This window comes from Colius striatus, chromosome 14, assembly GCF_028858725.1.
Source record: "Colius striatus isolate bColStr4 chromosome 14, bColStr4.1.hap1, whole genome shotgun sequence".
Lineage (NCBI taxonomy): Eukaryota > Metazoa > Chordata > Aves > Coliiformes > Coliidae > Colius > Colius striatus.
The window spans coordinates 19,316,469-19,337,842 of record NC_084772.1 but is presented as its reverse complement, the minus strand read 5'-3'; the positions used below and the strand labels follow the sequence as shown (position 1 = coordinate 19,337,842).

At 45.6% G+C, this 21,374-nt stretch overlaps 1 protein-coding gene across 1 annotated transcript; it reads left to right on the top strand.

The window, feature by feature from the left end:
• Positions 1-21,155, top strand: COTL1 (coactosin like F-actin binding protein 1). The gene is made up of 4 exons (XM_010201932.2): positions 1-153; positions 406-488; positions 10,247-10,404; positions 19,818-21,155. The coding sequence occupies exons 1-4, from the start codon at positions 77-79 to the stop codon at positions 19,926-19,928; spliced, it is 429 nt and encodes a 142-aa protein (XP_010200234.1). The 5' UTR covers positions 1-76; the 3' UTR covers positions 19,929-21,155.
• Positions 21,156-21,374: the final 219 nt, after the last annotated feature.

Here is a 21,374-nt window from a genome sequence, read left to right as displayed (position 1 = left end):
AGCGGCGGCGGCGGGTCACAGCTCCGGCCGCTTCCCCCCCCAACCCCTTCCCCCTTCCCCCCGTACGGTCGCCCTCATGGCCACCAAAATCGACAAGGAGGCGTGCAGGGAGGCGTACAACCTCGTCAGGGACGATGCCACCGAGGTGAACTGGTAGGTGGTCCCCGGCACCGGTGCTCTGCCGTTCCCTTTCTTCTCTCCCCGCTCCCGAAAGGGTGACTCTTTTTGAGGGCCTTACGCCCCTTCTCCTCTGCCCCCCCTTCCTAAAGGATGCCCTTCTACGGTGCATTCTTCCCCATCCCCTCTTTTCCCTTCCTAAAATATATTATCCGCTTTCCCTCTCCCCCATCTCAAGAGGTGACTTCTAACTGTATCCTTCCCCTTCTCTTTTCCCCCTTCCCAAAGGGTCACTTTTAAATACAATGGCTCTACGATCGTCCCCGGAGACCAAGGGGTAGACTATGAAACCTTTAAAAGGAAGTGCACAGGTAAGCTCGCTCTTGATTGCTTTGGCCCCGCGCCGTGTTTGTCGCTGCCCAGTGCAAGGGGGAAAAGGGATGGGAGAAAACTTGGGTGAGCTGGAATTAGCGCTGCCCTTCCCCGTGCCCGCCCTGCCCTGCCAGCCCGGGTTTCCAGCCGCCACAGAGCGCAAACTCGCTGAAGTCCACAGTCCAGCCGGTCCTTTGTCTCACCCGTAGACTTAAGGTGCTTTGGGCTTTCCCCTCCTTTTGCATGATTTTTTCATTGCTTCTCGGTTACCAGCAAAGATAAAACGCTGGATGAGCAACGCTCTCCTTGCTTAGCACTGCAGCATCAACGCAACGACAGTAAAATAGACTCACTTTGTGTGGCTAAAAGATGCCATCACACAGATCATTGTTTTGCCTTCAAATTCTTCTGTAAGCGGTGTACACGGCACTAAAGTAACTGGAGCTGGAAGGTTTGGTAAGAACGTGGGAGCCAAGGGGAGGGCGGTGGTGCCGGAGATCGGCTTGAACAATACAGCTCTGCAAACCACCGTCTGTGTGGCGTTGCAGGACCGCAACAGTTGCGGCTCTAAGGTTGAAACGTGGCAGCTGATTGTTGAACTGTCGGTTGTAGAACATTGACAGGAGGAACAAAGGCGGAGGAAAATGAAAATAACTTGAGGAATGTTTAACTTCGTCTGTTCTAGTTACAAAAGCAGGTTTTGATTTTGCTCAAAGAGGAGTTCTAAGGGGGAATTGTGGAGCTTTTCTTCCTTTCTTGGCTGCTATTTAACAATGTCACCGTGTGACGTGAGATACAAAGTGTTTTAACTAAGAGTGGACTGTAACAAAGTCTTCCTCATTCACCCCCACCACCATCAAGGATTAGGATTAACCTGTGTGTTTATATCTCTCTGTCTGTACGGCAAAGGAACTGTCTCTTGAGTGGTCTCTCCCTTCTCAGGGTGGGTCAGTCCCACTATAGTCAGTCCCACATGCTACTGAAATGCCAGTGCCTGACCAAATTGATCTGTCAAGAGATCTGTATTGGCTGTATTTTACTGAGCTGGAAGGGGAGAACTTCCAGTAGCTTAAATGAGGGCAAGACTGGGCTGATCAGTCAGTAAATATTATAGGAGAAAGATGTTTTGGTCCTCGGAAGCAGCTACTAGACAGTGTTAGACTGCTCTGCTACATTTGCAGTGGGGTCTGACAGGGTTTAACACAGTTACTCGTTTCCAGATGCTCTTGAGGCCTTCTCAGGGAAAATTCTCAGAACCCAAAAGGCTCCTCTTGTAGTTGATGGCAGAAGAGGTGATACCCTGTACTGCAAGAGCTCCTTCCTCTCAACTCTTTGTAATGGGCAACATAAGGGTAACAACAACTGGCTGGCTCACAGGGAAGCCCTGGGCTCAGCACTTCTGAAGTTTATCTAAAGGGTCAGTAGTTCTCTTGGGAGGTCAACAGCTTCAGTATCTGAGTGCCATGTTCTCTTTCATGTTCTCTTGTGGCCAAGATGACTGAGCATCTCCAGAAGCTCCAGACATCTGAGACTTGCAGAGGAACCTTCCCCATTTATTTCCACTATTTTTGAGGAATCCATGTCTCATTTTGCCTGAGCTGATTTTTAAGGTTTTATATGAAGTGGTACCCTCTCAGGAACAGTTCCCACCTTTCCTTCTGTAGCAAAGGGGATGCTTTTCTTAAGTGGCTAAGCAAGCAGAGGAGATTTGGCAGAGAATAGGCACTGGTTGGGCTGGGTAGAGTGTGTGTAAGAACTAATGGAGGCACATATTGCACTCTGGAATATGGCCAGTTTTGTTTTCCTGCCATCATTTGCATGTGCCAAACCCTTATTTATAAATGGGGTATCAAAACAGAGTTCAAGGAAACCTCATTTCATACCGGTAAAGTGCCAAACTGGCCCAAATACTGAAGCATTTTTACAGCAAAGAAGAATTTCTGCACATTTTAGTCATAAGCACAGTAAGGGAAGAGTTAAATAAAGGGCATCTGTGGGGTAGACCCTGGCCTATTGTTAGCCTTTAAGGTGGAGCTAAATCCCTCATATCTACTTCATTGCTCTCTTTCCCTCTCCCTTCTTTCCCTCTTCCTTCCTGTGCCTGTCATATGGGCTGCTCCTTGACAGACCAGGGGCAAGAGATTGTCCTCAAACCTACCTCTGGAGTGCAGTTGTTGGAGGTTTCAGGAACTTGGGAAATGCAGGTACTGAATTCTTGGCTAAGAGCTAGAAAGGATCTTCCTCCACCCACGAGTTACAGTGCAGCAGTTATGGTGCCTCCATCTGTGCAGGATCCCTTCGCCTGGACCATTAGATGTAGTCAGAAAACAAGGCTGGTGCCAGCAGTGAAGTTAGAGCTTTCCTTCCCATCTGAAACAGAGGTGCCAAATGTTACTAGGAAGAAGAACAGGATGGAATATTTCTGCTGAAACAAAGTCAATTAAAAAGAGTAGGAAGGGCTTGGAGGAGCTGATAATATTATTCCTTCCTTTTGCTATGTCTCTCCTTGTCCATGCCTCATCTCCAGAGGGATTTTGCTAGAAGGGAGAAGAGCTACTATCAATGCAAATAGCTTTGGAAAATGTGATTAAAAGATTAAAGTGACTGTCATCAGAATAAACTTCCTTCCTTGTTTTGAATTCCTGTTTTGTGAAAAACACTGCCCTGAAAGCCACAAAGAACTGCAGCTGCTTCTGGTAGGAGCTCGGCAGAATTTACTGGTTGAAGGTGACAGTAGGAGCTGGAATTGAAAGCCTCAGCATGCAAAGTGTCACCAAGCTCCTCTGTCACAGCATGCTCTGTTCTCCTTTCTGCACCATCTATTGCAGTGCCTCCTGTGTGGCTCACGTTTGCTTTAACAACCATCCTTATTAAAAGCACCTTGGGCATGTGCTATGTACTACTTCCCTCCAGTGCTGCTCCCCTCCAGAGCATTCAATTACAGAGCAGGCCGTTGTCATTGTGTGCTAATTCATGTGGCTCTGAGACCAAGAGGGGCTTTTGTACCAGGTTGGAAGCCATTTGCCTGTGGTGGATATCCTGCCATGTGCAATGACAAGTTAGGAGGGCTGGAGGGGGTTGTTGGTAGCAGGATTGTATTTTTCTTGCCCCCATCCATAACCTTTTTCATGGCCAGCCCATTACTGATTCTGCAAAGCTCCTCAGGGAACAAGAGCGATTGAGGACAAAGGGAAAAGAAACTGAAATTGCCTCTTTTAATGGAAGTAGCAGTTCAAAAAGACTGTGTTAGGAACCATCTCTTTGCAAACCTCCAGCAAGGCTCTGTGGGCTGCCCTTGGAGGAAGAGGGGCAGACCGAGGTGCTGAGCTCCTGGGCAATGAGGGCTCCCTGAGCCAGGAGCTGCTGCTGCACCCACTGTGCCTTGTGCAGGTTTCATTACTGTCACTGCTCTACTCTCAGATGTGCACTGCACATCAGACCCTCATGTCACATATCCAGGAGTGGAGGCTTTTTCTTCTTAAACTCTTTACTGAACTTTGTACTAGCAAAAAACCTGAAGGAATTGCAGACTCAAGTTATCAGGCTTCTGTTTGGGGACAGCAATTGCCACTCTCAAAGGAAGAACACATGTGCCTTTTTGTTCAAGGTCTCGGGATTATGCTGCAAACACAGCTTGAACCCTGGACTTTTGCTTGTCTGTGGCTGCCAGGCTGTTGCTGTGAAGGTCTGTGTCAGGCCATGAGACAACTCAAACACTTTGGCTGGACAGTAGGAGACTCTGCTTTAGTCTATTTTCCAAAGACCACCCCCAGCTGTGTGAACATCTCTCCTCCAGCCTACCCCAAAGCAAAGTCAAAGAGGTTGGTTAAACCACTGGCACAGTAAAGTCCTTAGAAGGTCAGGAGATGGCTATTGGTAGCACTTCTTGCAGTCCCATGTGAGGACCAGTGTAGGTGACTGTACTGGCTTTTGTCTGACCCAAAGAATGGAGACTAACATTGAGAACATTGTGTCAGGGTCATTAAACACACAGTGTAGACACCCCCTGTGTCTTCTGGCTAAAGACTGTTTTGGTTGGGCTTAACAGCACAGATTACCTCTGCATTAAACAATGACTTAATTCAAGGCTTTTGATCCATTTTACTTTGCAGTTAGAGCTCTTGCCTCTGCAGATGGCGTGGATCCAGCCCTAGCATTAGGTTGGTGTTTAGTAGTCCGTGCCATCAGTACACTTCGAAAAAACCAGCTGAGCTGGTGAATTGGAAGCCAGAAACACAGATAAGAGCTGAAGGTTATTGTATGGAAGGATGTGAAGGGTTTTGGGTTTTGGTGGGTTTTTTTGTTGTTTTTAATTTCAAAGTCTTGTCATTGGGCTGGTGATGCTGTTACTGAGAAGAGCAGAATGACACAACTGAAATACTGAACTCAAAGTTGGTTTAGAAACATCCGCTTCAGCTCTAGTGCGTGTCAGTAACAGCGACTGCCCTGACAGCTCGCCTCAGGCGCTGGGCTGGGAAGCAGCAGAGCATTGCATTACCTCTAGCCTTTAGTTTTCTAAAGTGTGCATTCTGCCATTAAGTAATGGAGAGGGGAGAAGACTGTGTTTCCCCTCCCCATGCCACATGTGAACAGTTGTTTTCAATGCATCTCTGACAAAAGAAATAATGAGCCTTTTATTTGGAGATCCCCAGTCCAGATAAATAATTGCAATGACAGCATGAAATGGGAGAGTTATTCATGTGTCTGAAAAGATCAGAACAAAACCACAATGTGCATTCAGCACGAGGAGGAAGTGAAAATCTTTGGTCTGAAACAAACACCCAATAAACTCATTTCTGGTTGACATAAAATATTATTAAGAAAATAGAGATAGAATTGGCTCTCGAGACACAGCTCTGTTGGGCTCATGACCATTGTCCTGTAAAGCCTGGCTTGCATATGAAATTGAGGAGCTGAGAGATCACCAAGAAGATGCAGGGCCTTAAGTTGCAGGAAAGATTTGCAAAAATGCACTGAGGACATATAATGAGATAGGTGCTTATCTCTATTTGGCTACATCTTAAGTTGCTAAAATAGGCTTTGTAAATCAGTCTCCTACTGCTTTTGTTTTTCCCCTTTAATGTTTGCTCTGCCAGCTTTCCCTTAGTATCTATTTAAAGGAAGGCCTGGAGCCATGGATGGCTCAGGGAAATTTCAAACTGTCTTTACAGTTTCCCTGCACCCCTGCCCTCCCTGCTGCTGTGAAAGTCCTGCTCTTGGGAGGGTCAGCTGGAGGGGCTTGTTTTTGACAGCCATGTCCTGGCTGCCAGCTGGAGCTGGGGCTTTGACTGTCCCTTGCAAAGGACAGGAGGTTGTTTCAGGGAATAGTCTTTAATTTTTGTGGGAGTAACTCATCAGGTTGAGTTTTGCACTGAAATTGTAACTCTTTGCCTGTGGTTTAGTGTTGTGATGCTTAATTAAAACAACATGGCTGTGGGTGTGCATGTTGCCATCCTGTGCTGGGCATGAGAGCAGGTCAAGAAGAGCGTTACATTTTTGTATGCCCTTTGCTTAGGGGCCTGTCTGGCTTCTACTTCTCTCTGACTAATGCAACTTCAAGGAAGGGGAACAAAGATTAGCTGAATCCCCTGTTTTCTGCCACTCTGTGCTCCAGGATACACCCAGGTCAGGAGAGAGACCAATCCAGGGTCACTGTCACTGGGGTAGCAGCAAATCATTCTGCTGAAATGCTGGCGGTGCCTTCTCTGGACCAGAGAAAGCTGGAGGAACTGATGTGGGGTAATCCTCCCAAGTACCCTGCACTCCTGTCAGCCCCCCTGGCTTACAAGGGTAAGGCTGGTGCCCCAGCTACAGCATTCTCTGTGGTTATTCTCCTGAGGTCAAACATCTTGTGTTTGTCTTCCATGACTTAATGAAGGTGTCTGCATGATGAGAGGCAGCATTGCATCAGAGATAAAGGTTTCAAGATAGGGTTAAACAGGGGGAAAATGGTGTAGAGGTAGGGAAGGATTTCTATCTGCACTCCTGGTGACTGAAGAGGTGGAAAATTGCCAAATTAATCTAAACTGAATCCAATTGAAACCAACTAAATAAATCCTTCATGGAACCCATCACATGCCCTCGGTAATTCATTGTTGGACTGAACACAAAAGCACATCATTCCATCAGCTGCCTGGCTGCATGTGACCTTCATTTAGCAGGCAGGTGAAGCTGGGAACAGTGGCCTTATCTTGGCACATCTCTGGTTTGGCCATTCAGAGCTAAGACTAAGAACCACAGAGCTTTTGACAGTGTATTTCTTTCCTGCAGCTATTATCTTTTACTGATGAGTCAGGGCATTTTAGTCTAATGGGGAATTTTTTAGTACAGCTGAACCAAAGGGTTTGAGTGGATGAAAAAGAGGAGAATACCATCAAGGAAATCTCTGCAGCTTGGCATGGAGCTTTGCCATGGGCAGCTTAATCAGGATATTGGGAAAATCCTGCCTACTGACAAGGAAGGGGTTTGGAGAAAAATGCTCAATGATGCTCATGAAGGCATTCATTGTATTTTTCAGTGTTGCTGTAGCCCTAGGAATTAACATAGTTCATTTCTGCTGTTCCTAACTTGTGAGACCTCAAATAAAGCTGCTGCTTCCTTTCTGCTCAGGTCTATAATGTGTTTTTCTCTGCCCTGAAATTCACACCTCGGTGACCAGGAAGGTGCTTGCATAGAGCTAGTCAGGATGTCCTCCTTCAGAGGAAATGTACTGTCTGTCTACGATTTGTTAGACTGTCCCACACACTCAGCAATTCCTAAACCCGAGTTTTGTGTGAAAAGGGGGTGGGAGGTGGATATTGATGCCTTGGGGCTTCGAGGGGAGTTGGCCCTGATGCCATCCAGAGCAGTGATGTGATCTCGTAGGGCTGGATGGCTTCACTGTGAAAGAGGAAACCTGGAGGGGTATAAAAGAACTTGTGTTTTGATCCTGTTACTGCTCTGAACACGCTTCAGACTAATTGTGAAACTCAACCACTTCTGCTCAGGGATTTTGACCTGCAGTTGGAGAGGCTCGTGCTCAGGTTGAATCAGTGCTAAAACCTCTGCATCTGTCCCTGGTGCCCTTTTAGGAAAAGAGATATGTTAATTGCTAAAGGCTTCAATTCGCATTCCCTCTTGGCTTTACCTTCAGCCGCTGAAATGCTTCTCAGCTGCTGCAGTTCACAGATTGGCACGTCAAATTACAGCCTCTCATATTGGTACTCTGTATTAACTACACTGCACTGGAAATGGTAGCAGCTAAAGAGCCTGTTCTGCCTATTGTGAGGAACCTTTCAAGCCCCCACAAGTAAACCAGCCCCAGGGGAATTCTGCCCAAGATGATGACTCAAAGCCCCACATCTAACCTCAGCTGCCCATTAAACTTGCCGAGACTTAACGTGTTGAAGTAAGAGTTAGTTTCTCACAGTCACAGAGTGGTGGGGGATCTAAGAGATAAAAGCCCATGTGGAACCACTGGCTTTGGCTCTCTTTGGTGCCACTGATCAAGCTGCTTGCAGACAGGCTGGGAAAGCACTCAGGCTCTACTGCTGAGAAGGAAAACCTGCTGCTGCCAGCGATCTGTGGGTTCCTGTCAACTTAAAGTTCATGCTGACAGATAAATTCCTTCAACCTCCTTTCTGCCTTCCTATGAAAAGGCACTGCAGAAAAGCTTGGAATTCTTCACATTCATTATATCCTTGCATTATCTCTATTATAAAGGAGTATATTCCAAATCAGTCTTCAGGGTCTGTAACAGCCTTTGGTAGAAGGGGCAGGGATGAAAAACCTACATACTCAAGGTGGAAAGTGAGGGGCCCATGGCAAGGGCTGTGGCACAGTTACAGTATAGAAGGGGCCAGGACTTGATGACATTACAGTGCCTTCCAGCACTGTGTTCCCATAGGAACCACAGTGCAGTTCTTAGCAGAGTGTGGCCTCCTTTACTGTCAGATCTGGGAAAGGAAGGTTTTTTCGTAGAACTGTTAATAGTAACGTTAGGGGATTTACTGTCTCTCTTCACCTTGGGTATTTCCTGGCTGTCGGTTCATTTATGGTTCTAATCAGTCTTGGGAAGAGGATTTACTGTCAGAAACAGGAGTCTGTGTGTTTCAGGAATAGAGTATCTGAGAGAGAAGTTTTGTGTGCCTGCACTGTCGAGTCCCCTGACTCTTATTCTCCTTCCAAAGATCCACGTAGGTTTTTCCTTTGGAGTGAGCTCTCTCTACTTCAAGTTTGAAACCTTTGGAGGAGTTGGTTTTAAACACTGTACTGGCTCACACCACCACCCTCTCTACATTATCCAGTTTTTCCCAGTTGTCCTCTGCCAGTGGCAAGAAATAAAAACAGAACAAAACAGAGAGAGCATTCGTGGAGGGGTTTGGAGCTTTAAAACTTTTATATCAAGGGGAAGTAGTCTTTGCTCACACTCATCAAAACAAAGCATGAAAGAAGCTCTCAAGTCTGGCAGCTTTCAGTGAAAAATCCCACTTTTTGTTTTTGCATCCATTTCTAGCAGCTTATTTTCTGAGGGTGAGCAATTTAGATCTGCTTCTCCCCTCTGCCTGGGGCTCCTGGGGCTGTCCTGGCTGCTCATGGAGCGTGCTGTAACGGATCCATGGATGGGGTTGTTGGCACAAGTTACTACACCTGGAGCCTGCTTCTTCCCCTGGCAATAGTCAAGACAGCAAATAACTATAAAACACGTTCAACGGGTCACAACAAGCGTTACCAAGATGAACATGATACTTTTCAAACAGCGACTCTGTTCTTCTGTTTTGAGTCATCTCGTTTCATTTAAAAGGTCTTGAGTGACCTGTAACAGATGAAGTGGCTATGATTAGGTATATTCCACGATTGCACAACTGCCCATCTGCTCTGCTTTTCTGCTAAATCCTGGTTGGAGGCTCCAGCATCCTGCTTGCCACCAAGGCCAGGGATATGAGTGGATGGTATCACACGTTTTCTAAGTGCCTGTGATCATGAAGGCGTCCAACTGCCTTGGTTGATGAGTCACCCTGCAAGGAAGGAACAAACTCTTCGAGAGAAGGAGTTTACAAGGTTTTTACACATATGGCCAGACTAAATAACTCTAGTCTGGCATGATATAGCAGAAAGCAGCTGTGAAATGAAAATCAGAATGGTTCTAAAATCCAAGGCCTCTCTCTCCAGGGCTTGGGAAGGAGTTGGAAAAGCACATCTGGGGAAGTAATTGCAGATTTGTCTTTTGCTTCTTCTTCTCTTGAACTCATACTACAAGTGAGCCAGAAATGTTGCTGCAGGGAAGGAGGAGAAAGGATCAGATTTGCACAATGGCCAGTTTCTGGGCATGTGTCATAAAATGTGATGCTAATCCTGCTGTCCTGTAAGAAGGAGATGATGGGGAATCATTTTCTTCCCTTCTTGACCAGTGACCTGCAGATGAATGATCTGGCTGAATGTCTAACTGCGGTTACCTCTGTACTCTTGTACTGCCTGTTGGCTGTATTTTAGCCATTTCCAAACTCACTAGCAGCACACTAATGTGGCATGGAGTGGCTGGCACAGTTTTCTCCAAGTAACTCAGAGCACCCCAGAAAGAGGCAGATCTAACAGTGGCTAGGCAAACCTTGCAAGCAAAAGACATATGAGCAGAGCGCCTGTCTTGCCCTGCTGATGCCAAATGATGGTATTGTAACACAGGATCAGTGCCTTGGCTCAGCCTCTGACGGGCTGGAAAATGGCAAGATGGGGATGTTTCTGGTTTTAGTGATGTTATCCATTTGCTTTGTCTGTCCAGATGATGTTCGGTTGTTCGGCTTTGTCCGATTCACCACCGGCGATGCCATGAGCAAGCGTGTCAAGTTTGCCCTCATCACCTGGATTGGAGAGGATGTCAGTGGCCTGCAGAGAGCCAAGACTGGGACCGACAAGACTCTGGTCAAAGAAGTAGTACAGGTAACCTCTTCCTTCTGCTTCCAACTGCCAGTTCTCATTGCTGTTAGCTCGGCAAACACCAGCAGGAGGGGAGAGAGGGGGAAGGGTTGGATCATCCTTCAACTTAGTTGTTAATCCTTTAAAAAGAAGACAGTTTCCTATTGCCTGTCTTCCTACTAGGAAGATTTAACATCTGCCCTTTGAGCACTCAGGCATGAAGAAGCACCTTTGAGCTTAACTATTCCATGAGGAGGGAATATACTGACCCCCCCTTTTTGTCACCATTGTATGTTTCCCATGTCCTTCCCTGATTATGGAAATAACACCATATTGAATGGTAGAGAACAGGGCAGCATTAAGTTAACCAAGTAACATTAAACAGAAAAACCCACACCCTTGTTTAATCTTCTCTTGAGGCCTTTTGTTTGCACAAGGAATTCATGGACCTAATCAACTACAGTCTGAAGTCCCTACCAGTGCCAATTAACTAGTAGCTCTTAATAGTTAACTAGGTTTGAATAGTCTTCTGTTTGGCCTTGGGCATATCAGAGACAAAGAGAAATGTGCTTAGTGCACACCTTGGAAGGGCTTCACTTGAATTTATCTGCCCCAACTGAGCTTATCATTTAACTCTATCGAGGCCTCCCAGGGCACACTGAGCTGGGCTCCAGGCTCAGTCTAAGAGAGGGAAAACAAGCAACAGCCATGAGAGAAATCAGTTGTGGAAGGCTGAGAAGAACTGCTGCTGAAAAGCTGGCTTGAACTGAGAAGATGCTAATGTGTAGTGTGTTTCCTCTGAAGAAGTATTTAAAGCAAGATTATCTCTTTCAGTTAAACCTAGGGCCAGCTCTCCAGTGCCTGAGAAATGGGCTTTCTTATGCACTTGGAGAACAGGCTGGTTGTTGAAATAATCTCCCTCAATAATTGTGTTCTTGCCTAGGTAAAGAAATCTCCCAATAAGACAATATGAAGGATGATATTGAAGTCTCCCTCAATTCTCTGGTAGTTTGTAGGGTACAGAAGGTTCTATTTAGGTAAGAAGCAAGCAGGATATAATAATTTCACATCCTTTAAGAAGACAAGCAGTGGGGCTAAAGGTTTCAAAATGACAACTTCACAGAGGGGTCTATTCTGAAAAGAAACATCCACAATGCTACCTGAGAGCCAGGAAAGCAAATCTCTGTTCGTGTGAAGCAGCTGAAACTGTGTAATTGTAGCTGAAGGTGAAATTATAGAGTGCTAATGAGTGACTCATGGAAGAGTCACCAAGCCCAAGACTTAAAAAAATATATGTTTAGACAATTCACTGCTGCAGAGTTGAACAGCATTCCTGAGTGCTGTTCTAACAGCTGTCCCCCAGGTCTCTTACATATAATTTGCAATTTCACTTGTTTCATCTTTGATTAGTAGTCTGTGTGAGTTAATAATCTGCTGGAACATCAACCACTCTTGGCTGCTACTTAAAAGCTTTCATATTCCAGTGATTCTGTACTAAAATGTGGAAACAAAATATCTTGTGCTTAATACACTTTTATTGAGCAACCATGTCTATAACCAAAGCACTTCTGGATGTAATGTCAATGGTGATCTCCTCTCTCTAAGAAAGTATTGTGACAACTGTTTTGAATAGTTGTACATGTGCAGCTGAATCCCTCTGAGTGGGATAAATGCAGAACTATTTGCTGCTTCTTATGCATGTAACATTGCAGAGAATCTGTCAAAACAACAGAGGACAGGAGCCCAACTGTAATTTGGTGTTTGGACTTTATCCTCTAGCTGTTTCTTCTAGTTCTCCTAGTTCTTCCGAGCTCTCTTGGCCTTCAGGGACACTGTCAGTCACTCACTGCTGCTGGTTTTTACAGAGATTATCTGAGGTGCTAGCCATACATAGAGAAACACACTTGATTGGGTGCTGTAATGAATAGCTACAAATCTGACTCAGTGTTGGTTCATCATTTGGAATAAGTAACAACCTAAAGGGGGGATTTTTTTCCTCACCAGTGATGAAGAGAATCTAGCCCACTGATGCAGTTTGACTCTCTGCAGGTTTAGTTGTGTGCCTGGCCCACAGGTGCTCTCACTCTGTGCAATATGGCTCTCCTTCCAAGGAAGGGTGGCACAAGGAGGCTTTTTGTAGAGCAGATAACAGCTTTGAGTTAATGATCTATAGAAGTGATTGGCTGGAATTCCAGAACAACAAGTCTTCAGTCTGAGAAACCTCAGTAAATGCAGAGAGCTCTTGCTATCTTGTAATATTTGCAAAAGCCAATTGTGGCTCTTCGTTTAAGACCAAAGCTCCAGCTTGAGGCTTGTTTTCAATTCTCTGCTATGTTGTAGATGCATTGATGAGCAATGGTTGAGCTCTGCTCAAAGCTGAACAAACACCAATAGACGTTGTTCTGCCACTGAGACACTCAAAGCAAAAGACAGTCAGCTGGAATGGTGCCTGGCAAGCAAAGCCCACCGTGCTGCATCTGTAGAATAAAGAGTGTTCACACATGGTGATTATTACTGGTCTCTTAGAAGCACCTGCCTGAAGGAAAATATAAAGGATATTGACTGTTGAAGAGTAGATTATGGGCTTGTGAACAAAAGGATGAGATATTATAAAGCAAGGAGAGGAATTGGGTTGCCCTTGCTTTTGTATTCCTCCCTTGGAAGGGGGAGCAGGTGTGGCAAAATCTATAGGGAGGTGGCTTGGGAAGCAATGCTGATAGTCAGTGCAGGAGGCTGCCAGAAAATCTCTCAGGAAGAAAAAATAATTGATTTTTAGCTGTAATAACTATAAAATTACAGGGATGGTCTCATCTGGTGCAAATAGCCACAGTTCTCCTCATCTGTACTAGCTGAGAGTCAGGTCTTCTTGCTTATTTGGGATTATCCTTATTACCTCCTGAATGCTGATGGAAAATGGGTTTTGCAATTATTGTATTTATTTTGGATTTTAGAAAGATGCACTTTGCATTAAGGGACATTCAGTAGCTTTCTTTCATAGCCACTGGTTTTTCATCCTTTACCTCAGGTGGAACTCAAGCCTGTGATGTTGTCCAAGAAGTTCAGCTGAGAGTAGGTCAGGGTGGAGAACAAGTATTTCTCCGTATCTTCCTTAGGGTATAGTTAAGTATGAATGTGTGGAGACTTCCCTGTGTAAGTGGAGACAGAGAGTAAGGTGATGCAGCATCCCATTTTTTCTCCACTGAGCTTCTGTCTGGGCCAAGGTCAGACCTGGGGGTGGGGGGAAGTAGCACACAACATCCCACGCTTTGCAGACTGTGGCTTAAGATGTTTGGGAGTTAATTTCTAAGGTACAGGCTAAACCTAGATGAGAATGAGCTAGACTTCACAGCTGGGGAACTTTATGAAACAGTAATCCAGGATGAGTTAAACTACAAGGCTGCCTCTGTTTTGTCATCAGCAGTGGTGTGACCTGCCATGGGTGAGCTGGCAGAGGCATGCAGCAGACCCACAGCTTTGTGTCCTCTGTGCAGCTGCAGGGTGATCACCGTGTGCCACTGCCATGTCAAGGTTGTTCCCAGCTGCCAGGTGATAGCAGCTGAATGGAAAGGCTTTGGGCATATTTTCTATCCAAAGCTTGTCTTAAGCTCAGGTTTTATGTTTTTGGCAGTAAGGATGGCTCTGCCTTTTATCTTTTTGATATGCACAAGCTATGAGTCATTCAGCCTTGGTACAAATCCATCCAGGAGACTCTTTGTGCCTCGAGGGATATTGTTTTGACCTCTTTCATTCCAGAGTTGCAGGAGAAGCAAGTTGGTCAGCTTAGTCCCAGTAGTCAAGGCTACTGTAAGCTGCTTGTCCTGAGTAGGAACAGCTAGCTGCCAGCATGAGGTTCAGTCCAGCCATAAAAATTCCTGCAAGGTGAAGCATGGCAGCTGTGGGGTTGAAGAATAGGAGTGTGGAGCCTTCCAGTGAACAAGCTGTTCCCTCAGAGAGAAAGCAGAGAGATGATGTTATGGTGCTTTTCTTCCAGTAAGGACAAGCCCAGGCACAATGTTGGGCTGTGGCCACTGGTGCTACAATGGTCTGGTTTTGATGTAAATGCTGAAGCACTGAAAACAGGACTTGGTTTCCCTCTGAGTGTTGCTTCCCCTCTGTGAACTGGTTGACCTTTATGACTGGCTGACCTTTATCTCCTACCAGGAGATGTTAACCCTTCATTAGGCTGCAGGGAGCTCTTTTCCTGACAAGGGAATTCCCTTGCAGGGCTGTCTCAACAAAAAGACTGCCCAACCTTTGCCACTTTGTCTTGTTTTCCATGAATTTTGATTCTTCTCTGTTTTCCTCAACACTCCTGCCCCCACAAAGTCATGTGCTCTGTTATTTGCATAAATCACAGTCAGGGTAAAACAGCTCTGTTTCTGTGAGCAAACATCCATGGCATTTTATTCATTATTATTTTCGGTGAGGAATTTGCCTGGTTATAGTGATGTCAACAAGTTTACTGAGTTCCTGCTCTGGAGCTCACTGGCAGATCTTTTTTCTGGTTCCCTTTTCTCTTTTCCTCTGGATTCCTCACTGCACTAATGCTGGTACCTCACGAGAGAGGACTCTGTTACCAGGTTACTGTCCCTGGTCTTGGGACAGATAGAACACATGCAACTCCCTGTATGTGGATTTCTCCACTGTGAGTCCAAACAGAAGATGGTTTTGATGGAGACAGTCAGAAAATCAAACTCATATGGTAATGGGTATGTCATGTGGCTTTGGGACAGTCTTTCTCAGGAGGATGAGTGAGATCCTGCTGAGAAGGCAAACAGAATTGGGTGTTTTGACTGTTGTTCCTATTCTGGTTTACTGTAATGACCATACCAAATGGATGTGGATTTACAAGAACTCCTAGTCCTAATCTACATAAATCACTTTATAAGTAACTTCTTCAGGCTAGAATAAGCAGCTTCTCACCACCCCACTTCTGACACACAGCCCTGTGACTTTTCCAGTGGGATACAGCACAGATGGGAAGAACTTGCAGATCAGCTGAAACACAGCTCCCATTGCTGAGAGACGTGTTTGCCAGAGGTTTGGACTGGCTTCTCCCAGTGGCTGGAACCGCTCTATGTACAAATTGGCAAGGAGTAAATTTGAAGAGAGGGTTTTTGCTGATAGCTTGGGCTCTGACAGCTGATTTCAGGACTAGGTTTGGTGTTGCCAGAGTGAAGGGCAGTGGTACTGTATTGTTATAGGCATTTGTCACTCTTTGGCTCTCCTTGCCCTTAGAGAAGCCTTGCTAGAAAGCACCTCAGCTTCAGCCATAGGATGTGTCCTTTCTTCCTCATGACATCAGATCTATGACTGATACCATGCTGGGGAAAAACCATGGGAGATGTCATCTCCTCTGTACTGCAGCTGCACTGAAAGTAAGATGACCAGTGGATGGGAGTGCTGACATTAAGCACAGTAGTACTGAGGCTTTCAAACAGTGGAGGCTGCTGCAAGCCCCAGTGCAAATAAAAACAAGAGGCTGTTAATGACCTGGCACTGTCCCTAGCTGCTAAGAACCCAAGTGTCTGGAGATGACACAAGGATTTTCCTTCTGGCTTCAGGCCTGCCCATGCTGGGATTTATAAGGGCCTCTGCAGACCCTTTTGGTACAGTAGCTGCAACAGACAGATTTTCCCTTGGCCAGCTAAGGGGAATTTTATATGCTATATTTTATATGCATATGCTAAACATTCAGGGCCTGGAATAGAAAGAAAAGCTACTCCACCTTTTTTTTCCCCCCCCATAAAGTTATCTGGAAGAGAAAGGCTGGACTGAGCTTGCTGTACACATTTCCCATTTCCCAGAGAGAGATGGGGGCTCATTTTTCTGCAAGCTGACTTGCATGATTGGAGCCCTTTTTCTCTGTAGTGTCACATGGGAGCTGACACAGAGGATTGGATTGCAAAATTGTGACCCTCTGTTACTTGGGCACAAACTGATGCATGTGCTAGATAGGTGTACTGAAGAACCAGGAGTAAACCTGGCTTTTTATGTGTGTCTAATTATTTGACAGGCAAAGTAAAGAGACTGTAGTCATTGTTGTGTCCTGATAAAGATAAATGGCATCGTTGTTTTTGTTATCTGTAGGCTGCTGGTGTATTCACTCTGGGGTGAATACAAAGGCTAGAATTCACTCACAGGGCTTGCTGCAGTTGTAAAAAGCTTGGACATATGAGAAGAAGAAGAGAAAAAGAAGAGGAGTATGTGAAATGGAAATGTGTGTCAGCAAAGTGAGGGTCCAAGCATCAGCTGTGCATGGTGCCTCAGGCAGCTACAACTGCTGCAGTTCTCTTGAAAGGCTTTGGATATAGGTATGTGTGAGAGAACAGAAAGCCAGGACTTGCCCTAGCCCAGTCTCTTAAGGGCAGAAAGCAAATCTGGTGGCAGAGCAGAAACCTGTTGAAGTCAGATGCCTGTTGGCCCTGTTGTTAGCTGCTTGAAGGTAGGAGTTTTCCTGGTGCTTTGAGGGAGCCAGATAGCTATGATCAGTTATTTATAACTGAGGATGACAGTCATGCCAAATAAGGTCCATTGTCTGGTCTAGCTAACATCAGACCCAATTAAATCAGTTGGGAGTAGTTTTACATTCTGGCAGTTTCACTGGAGACAAAAAAAAAGAGTGATAAGATAACCCTCAGCTGAGAAGTGCTGCTGTTGATCCTTGTGCCTCATCTCCTGGTCTGAGAGCCAGAGTCCATCCTATTTTGCTGCCCTGATGACACAAAAGACAGTTTCAACTGTCTGTATGTATGTCACATTATGCATTGCACCCTCAACAAAAGCTCAACACAAAAAACCCTCAAACAGTGAATTCAGAGTGATGAGGAACACTATGGCTGAAGAATGGTCAAGCAGGATATTGAAATCAGGAGTTACAGGCAGCAAACTCACCATAAGCATCTTCTTCCCTTGGAGCCAGGCTTGATGAGACCTCATGGTGGGTAAGAACATGTGTGAAGAACCAAAGCAGCCCCTGATAGCACCTGCCAGCAGAAATGAATAAAGCAAAGGGTTATTAATAGCAGTGACCCAGATTGCACTCCGAGGATACAAATCTGGCACAAGAGGTGGCCCAGTCAGCTAAGAGGATATTGAAGAGTGGCTGGGAACATAACCCATCTGGCCACTGCTAGGGGGAGAGTGGTCAGACCTTGCAAGAGGTCTCAGAGGAATTGCCATGATACAATTACTGGCTGATCATCACTCAGGAATCATCTGGAGAACTGTCTCATTAAGAAGACGTTTGAGTAATCATAATTACTTTGTGATACATATAATTTAGTTCCCCTCTCTTTGTGGATGAGTGCATTTGCAGTTTTCATTCAGAATTAGCTGGATTCTGCAGAGGGTATTGAAGGAAACCCTCCATGCACTGATAAAATACACACACTTCTCATGGAATTCCCCTCAGAAGTGATTTTATGGGTCTGCCTCAGTTCTCACTCAAGCCAGGGCAAAGACTTGCACTGAAGTCAGATAGTGATGGATAATCTGCTTCCTGAGTGGAAGAAAAACTGTTTAATGTGTTATCACATAGAAAAGAAGTTGAAAAGCCAGCTCAGAAATCAGGTAGGTAGCACACCTCAGGGAGCATCACATAGCTGAAAGTCATTTGCTTGGTCTTAACAAGAGCAAGGCTTTGTGGAGATCTCACATGGGAGATGTGGAAGGAGGACACTTGTGACCCCAACTAAACCTGGTATTTTGGGCACTTTGCTCCTTTATTTTCCATCTCAGAAAAGGATTTTTCTTTCCCATTTTCCCTGAACTCTGCTAAGATGTGGATGAGTGCCTGTAATGTCTGCCTGTCCCCACACCAGGAAAGCCAGCCATTGAAGCGTGGAGCAAAATGGTGCTGTGAAGCAGTTGTTATTTCTTAGGACCTTGCCTAGCTGCTGCTAAAGCAGAGCAGAGCAGACAAGGCTTCTCATAAGCTTGCTTTTTTTTTTCCTCCCTTTTCCTTCCCCCATAAGCAACTCTTTGGCAATGAGGATTTCCTACAGCGTGAAACAGGATCAGCCACAGCCTGGGAGACTGGCGTGGGGGAGGGAGCTGTTTTGCTCTCCCATTTCTTCCACTGCATGAGAGAGGTGCTGGGGCTCTTTCAAGCTGAATCTTTCTCCACCCCTTCCTTTAACAGACTCTGATCCCAAACTGAGACCCTTGAGATGCTGCCAAATAAAGAGCTCTCCCATGGCTGAAAGTCTGAAACCAATTAGAACCCTCCCCCCCTGCTCCATGGTTGTGCTGAGGCTGTTCCAGCATCACAGAGACCCGAATGACACAACTGCTTCTCTTTCAAAGCATCACCTCATTCTCCCAGGCAGCCCCCATCACCTTTCAGGATGCTGCTGCCCAGGGAGCCAGGCATTGCAGCTTGCCTGAGACACTGCAGCAGGGCTGTTGGGATTTAAATTCTGGTTTGGTTTTGGGTGTTTTTGTCTTAGATTTGTCCCTGGCCTTGCAGAGTGCGATGGATACTTGTATTCTTCGTGCTGCCTGAAATCCCTTCGCTTTTCATGCTGTCTAAAACCTCTGTAGGTTGGGGGAAGGGAAAGACACATGTAGTGTTTTCAGTTGTGGTTAGGAAGGGAAGGAAAATGCTAAAGCAAGAAGGAAGTGTGCATGTTTGCTGAAATATCTGTGCACACACGTGTACCAGCCTCACTGTGGGGCCCAAGGGACAGCCCCCACAGAGGCACAGATCCCTGACTGTAGCCACACTGACAAGTGCCCTAAAGGCACTGTGGGATCCCATTCACAGGGAGCTGCTCTGAGAAAGGTTTTCTCTGTTCACAACCCCACAGCAGCCTGCTGTCTAGGCCCTGCTCAGCTGCCATATGTTGCAAGGAGCATTCAAGCAGCTAGAGAGCTGCCCTGCATTACACAAGTGTATTAGTAAAGGTTGTCCTTAAAAGTCACTTTGGATCATTAGACCACAGAGCACAGTGAAGCCTGTTAACACCAGCAGCCTTGTCTCACACAGCATCTTGATTTTGGCCATGATGTATTAGATAGTTGAAAGGAGGAGTCAGTAAATCTACTGAAGGAGACTTTTTTGCTCCTGGTACCATCTGTGTGTGGCTCAATCTTTAATCAAAGCATCCTCCTATCAGCTGGTGGGGCATGATGCTGTGATGTACTGAGACATAACACTGTGCTCCTGTTTTTCAAAAGGGGCTAAGAGATAGGATTGGTGACTTGCCCAAGATGTTGCTTCTCTGAGGGTCAGTTGCAGTTAGAAGGTCAACAATTTTTTTAAGCCTTGGATTTTGCCATCACTAGTTTTCTGTCTCATCCACAGCTTTCTATTTGTCATCTCTACCCTGGTAGATGAGAGTATGAAACTCATCCAGCCACAGAAGCAGGGATATTATTCAGGTACCTGGTCAAGTATCTCCTTTTTTAACAGGCTTTTTCTTTATCTCCTGCAGAACTTTGCCAAAGAATTTGTGATCAGTGACCACAAAGAACTGGATGAAGATTACATCAAGAACGAGCTGAAGAAAGCAGGGGGGGCTAATTATGACGCACAGACTGAGTAAAAGCACGGACCTCCTGACACCCATTACCTGGATCTCAAAGGGAGGGGAAAGGCACAACAAACTAACACACCTGAGAGATGAGGCAACTGAAATCCCCAGCTTTGTGTGTGCTCCTAAGAACTCTCTTTCTTTGCATACATTGGACTTGAATTTTCCATTCCATCTCATGAAACATCCCTCTCTGTGGGTCTGTTTTTCTTTTTTCCTACTCATAACTCTGCCCATTTGGGTTTGGCTCTGCCTTGGTCCTATTTAGCATTGTCTTTGTAGAGGCTTGCCATGGTGTCCTTCTTCATATGTGTGCATGTCTCTGTGTTTTAGTTGGGCTCAACCTGGTCTTGTGAGGGAAGAAAGTTTTGGGGCAGTTCTGAACCTTCATTATTCACATGTTAAGAAAAATCTGCTCTGATTGATATTCTTAGGAATCATGTTTCTTGCTGTTCTAGGCTCAGATTGACTTCACTTGATTTCAGTTTGATTCAATTGTCTAAGCCTAAATGTTGAGCTGAGGTGTCATCTAACAGCTTCAACAACAAAGTAAACAAAAACCTCTTCCACTCTTAATAAATGGGAACAAATTTGCCTTAAACATTGCTTGACAGTTGCTACGTGCTGCATCTCCATCCCTCTTCAATATAAGATCCAGCATGATCTGAATGTGGGGGTTTTGTTGGGTTTTTTGGAGCTATCACAGCACAGTAAACTGAGGGGCTTAGAAATGTCTGGACACTTGTTCACTATTTTGTGTACATTGGTCTCTGGGTTTGTACTTGACTTTCCTAACGCTGGGGCTCAGGAGGTGAAATTGAAATGCATAGATTTCCTTTTTAAATGATGTCTGCAAAACTAGCAGCCGCTGAATCCTAGCAGCCTTCTCTGCCCATGCCTCCCCTGGGGGTTTTTTTTGCAGTTAAAAACAACATTTTCAGTTATTTGGGGTCTTCAGGCACTGAACCATCCTGCAGCTGTGACTGAGGGATGGAGCAGGGCAGCTCTGTCCCGCCCACGGTGAAACAGTCAACAGCCAAGGCCCAGAGATAACCTGGGCACAGTTTGTTTGGCACCAAACTGTTTGTTTGGGGGGCTTCTTTGTATGGCTTATTTCTTTTTTGTACATCAAAGGTAATTGTCCCCAGGATTATGTGTAGGGGGGGAAACTGTGTTGTACTGGGGCTCGGGAGTCAGCGCTATAAACCCATTACAGAAATAAATGTTTTTCAAGAACAATTCTCAGTGACTCTGTTGTTCTTTTACCTTCCCTGCAACAACAGGCCTATATTTAGGAGGTCTCTTAATCCTGGCTTTGATCTCTTGCAATCTTGGGGCTATTAGGGGAATTAAAGACTAGCTTAAATGTAAGATGATCTCGGTGCCCACAGCCCCTGTCTGCTCGCCTGCACTCTGAAAGGCAGAGGTGACCACAGTGCATCTGACACAGTTTTTGTT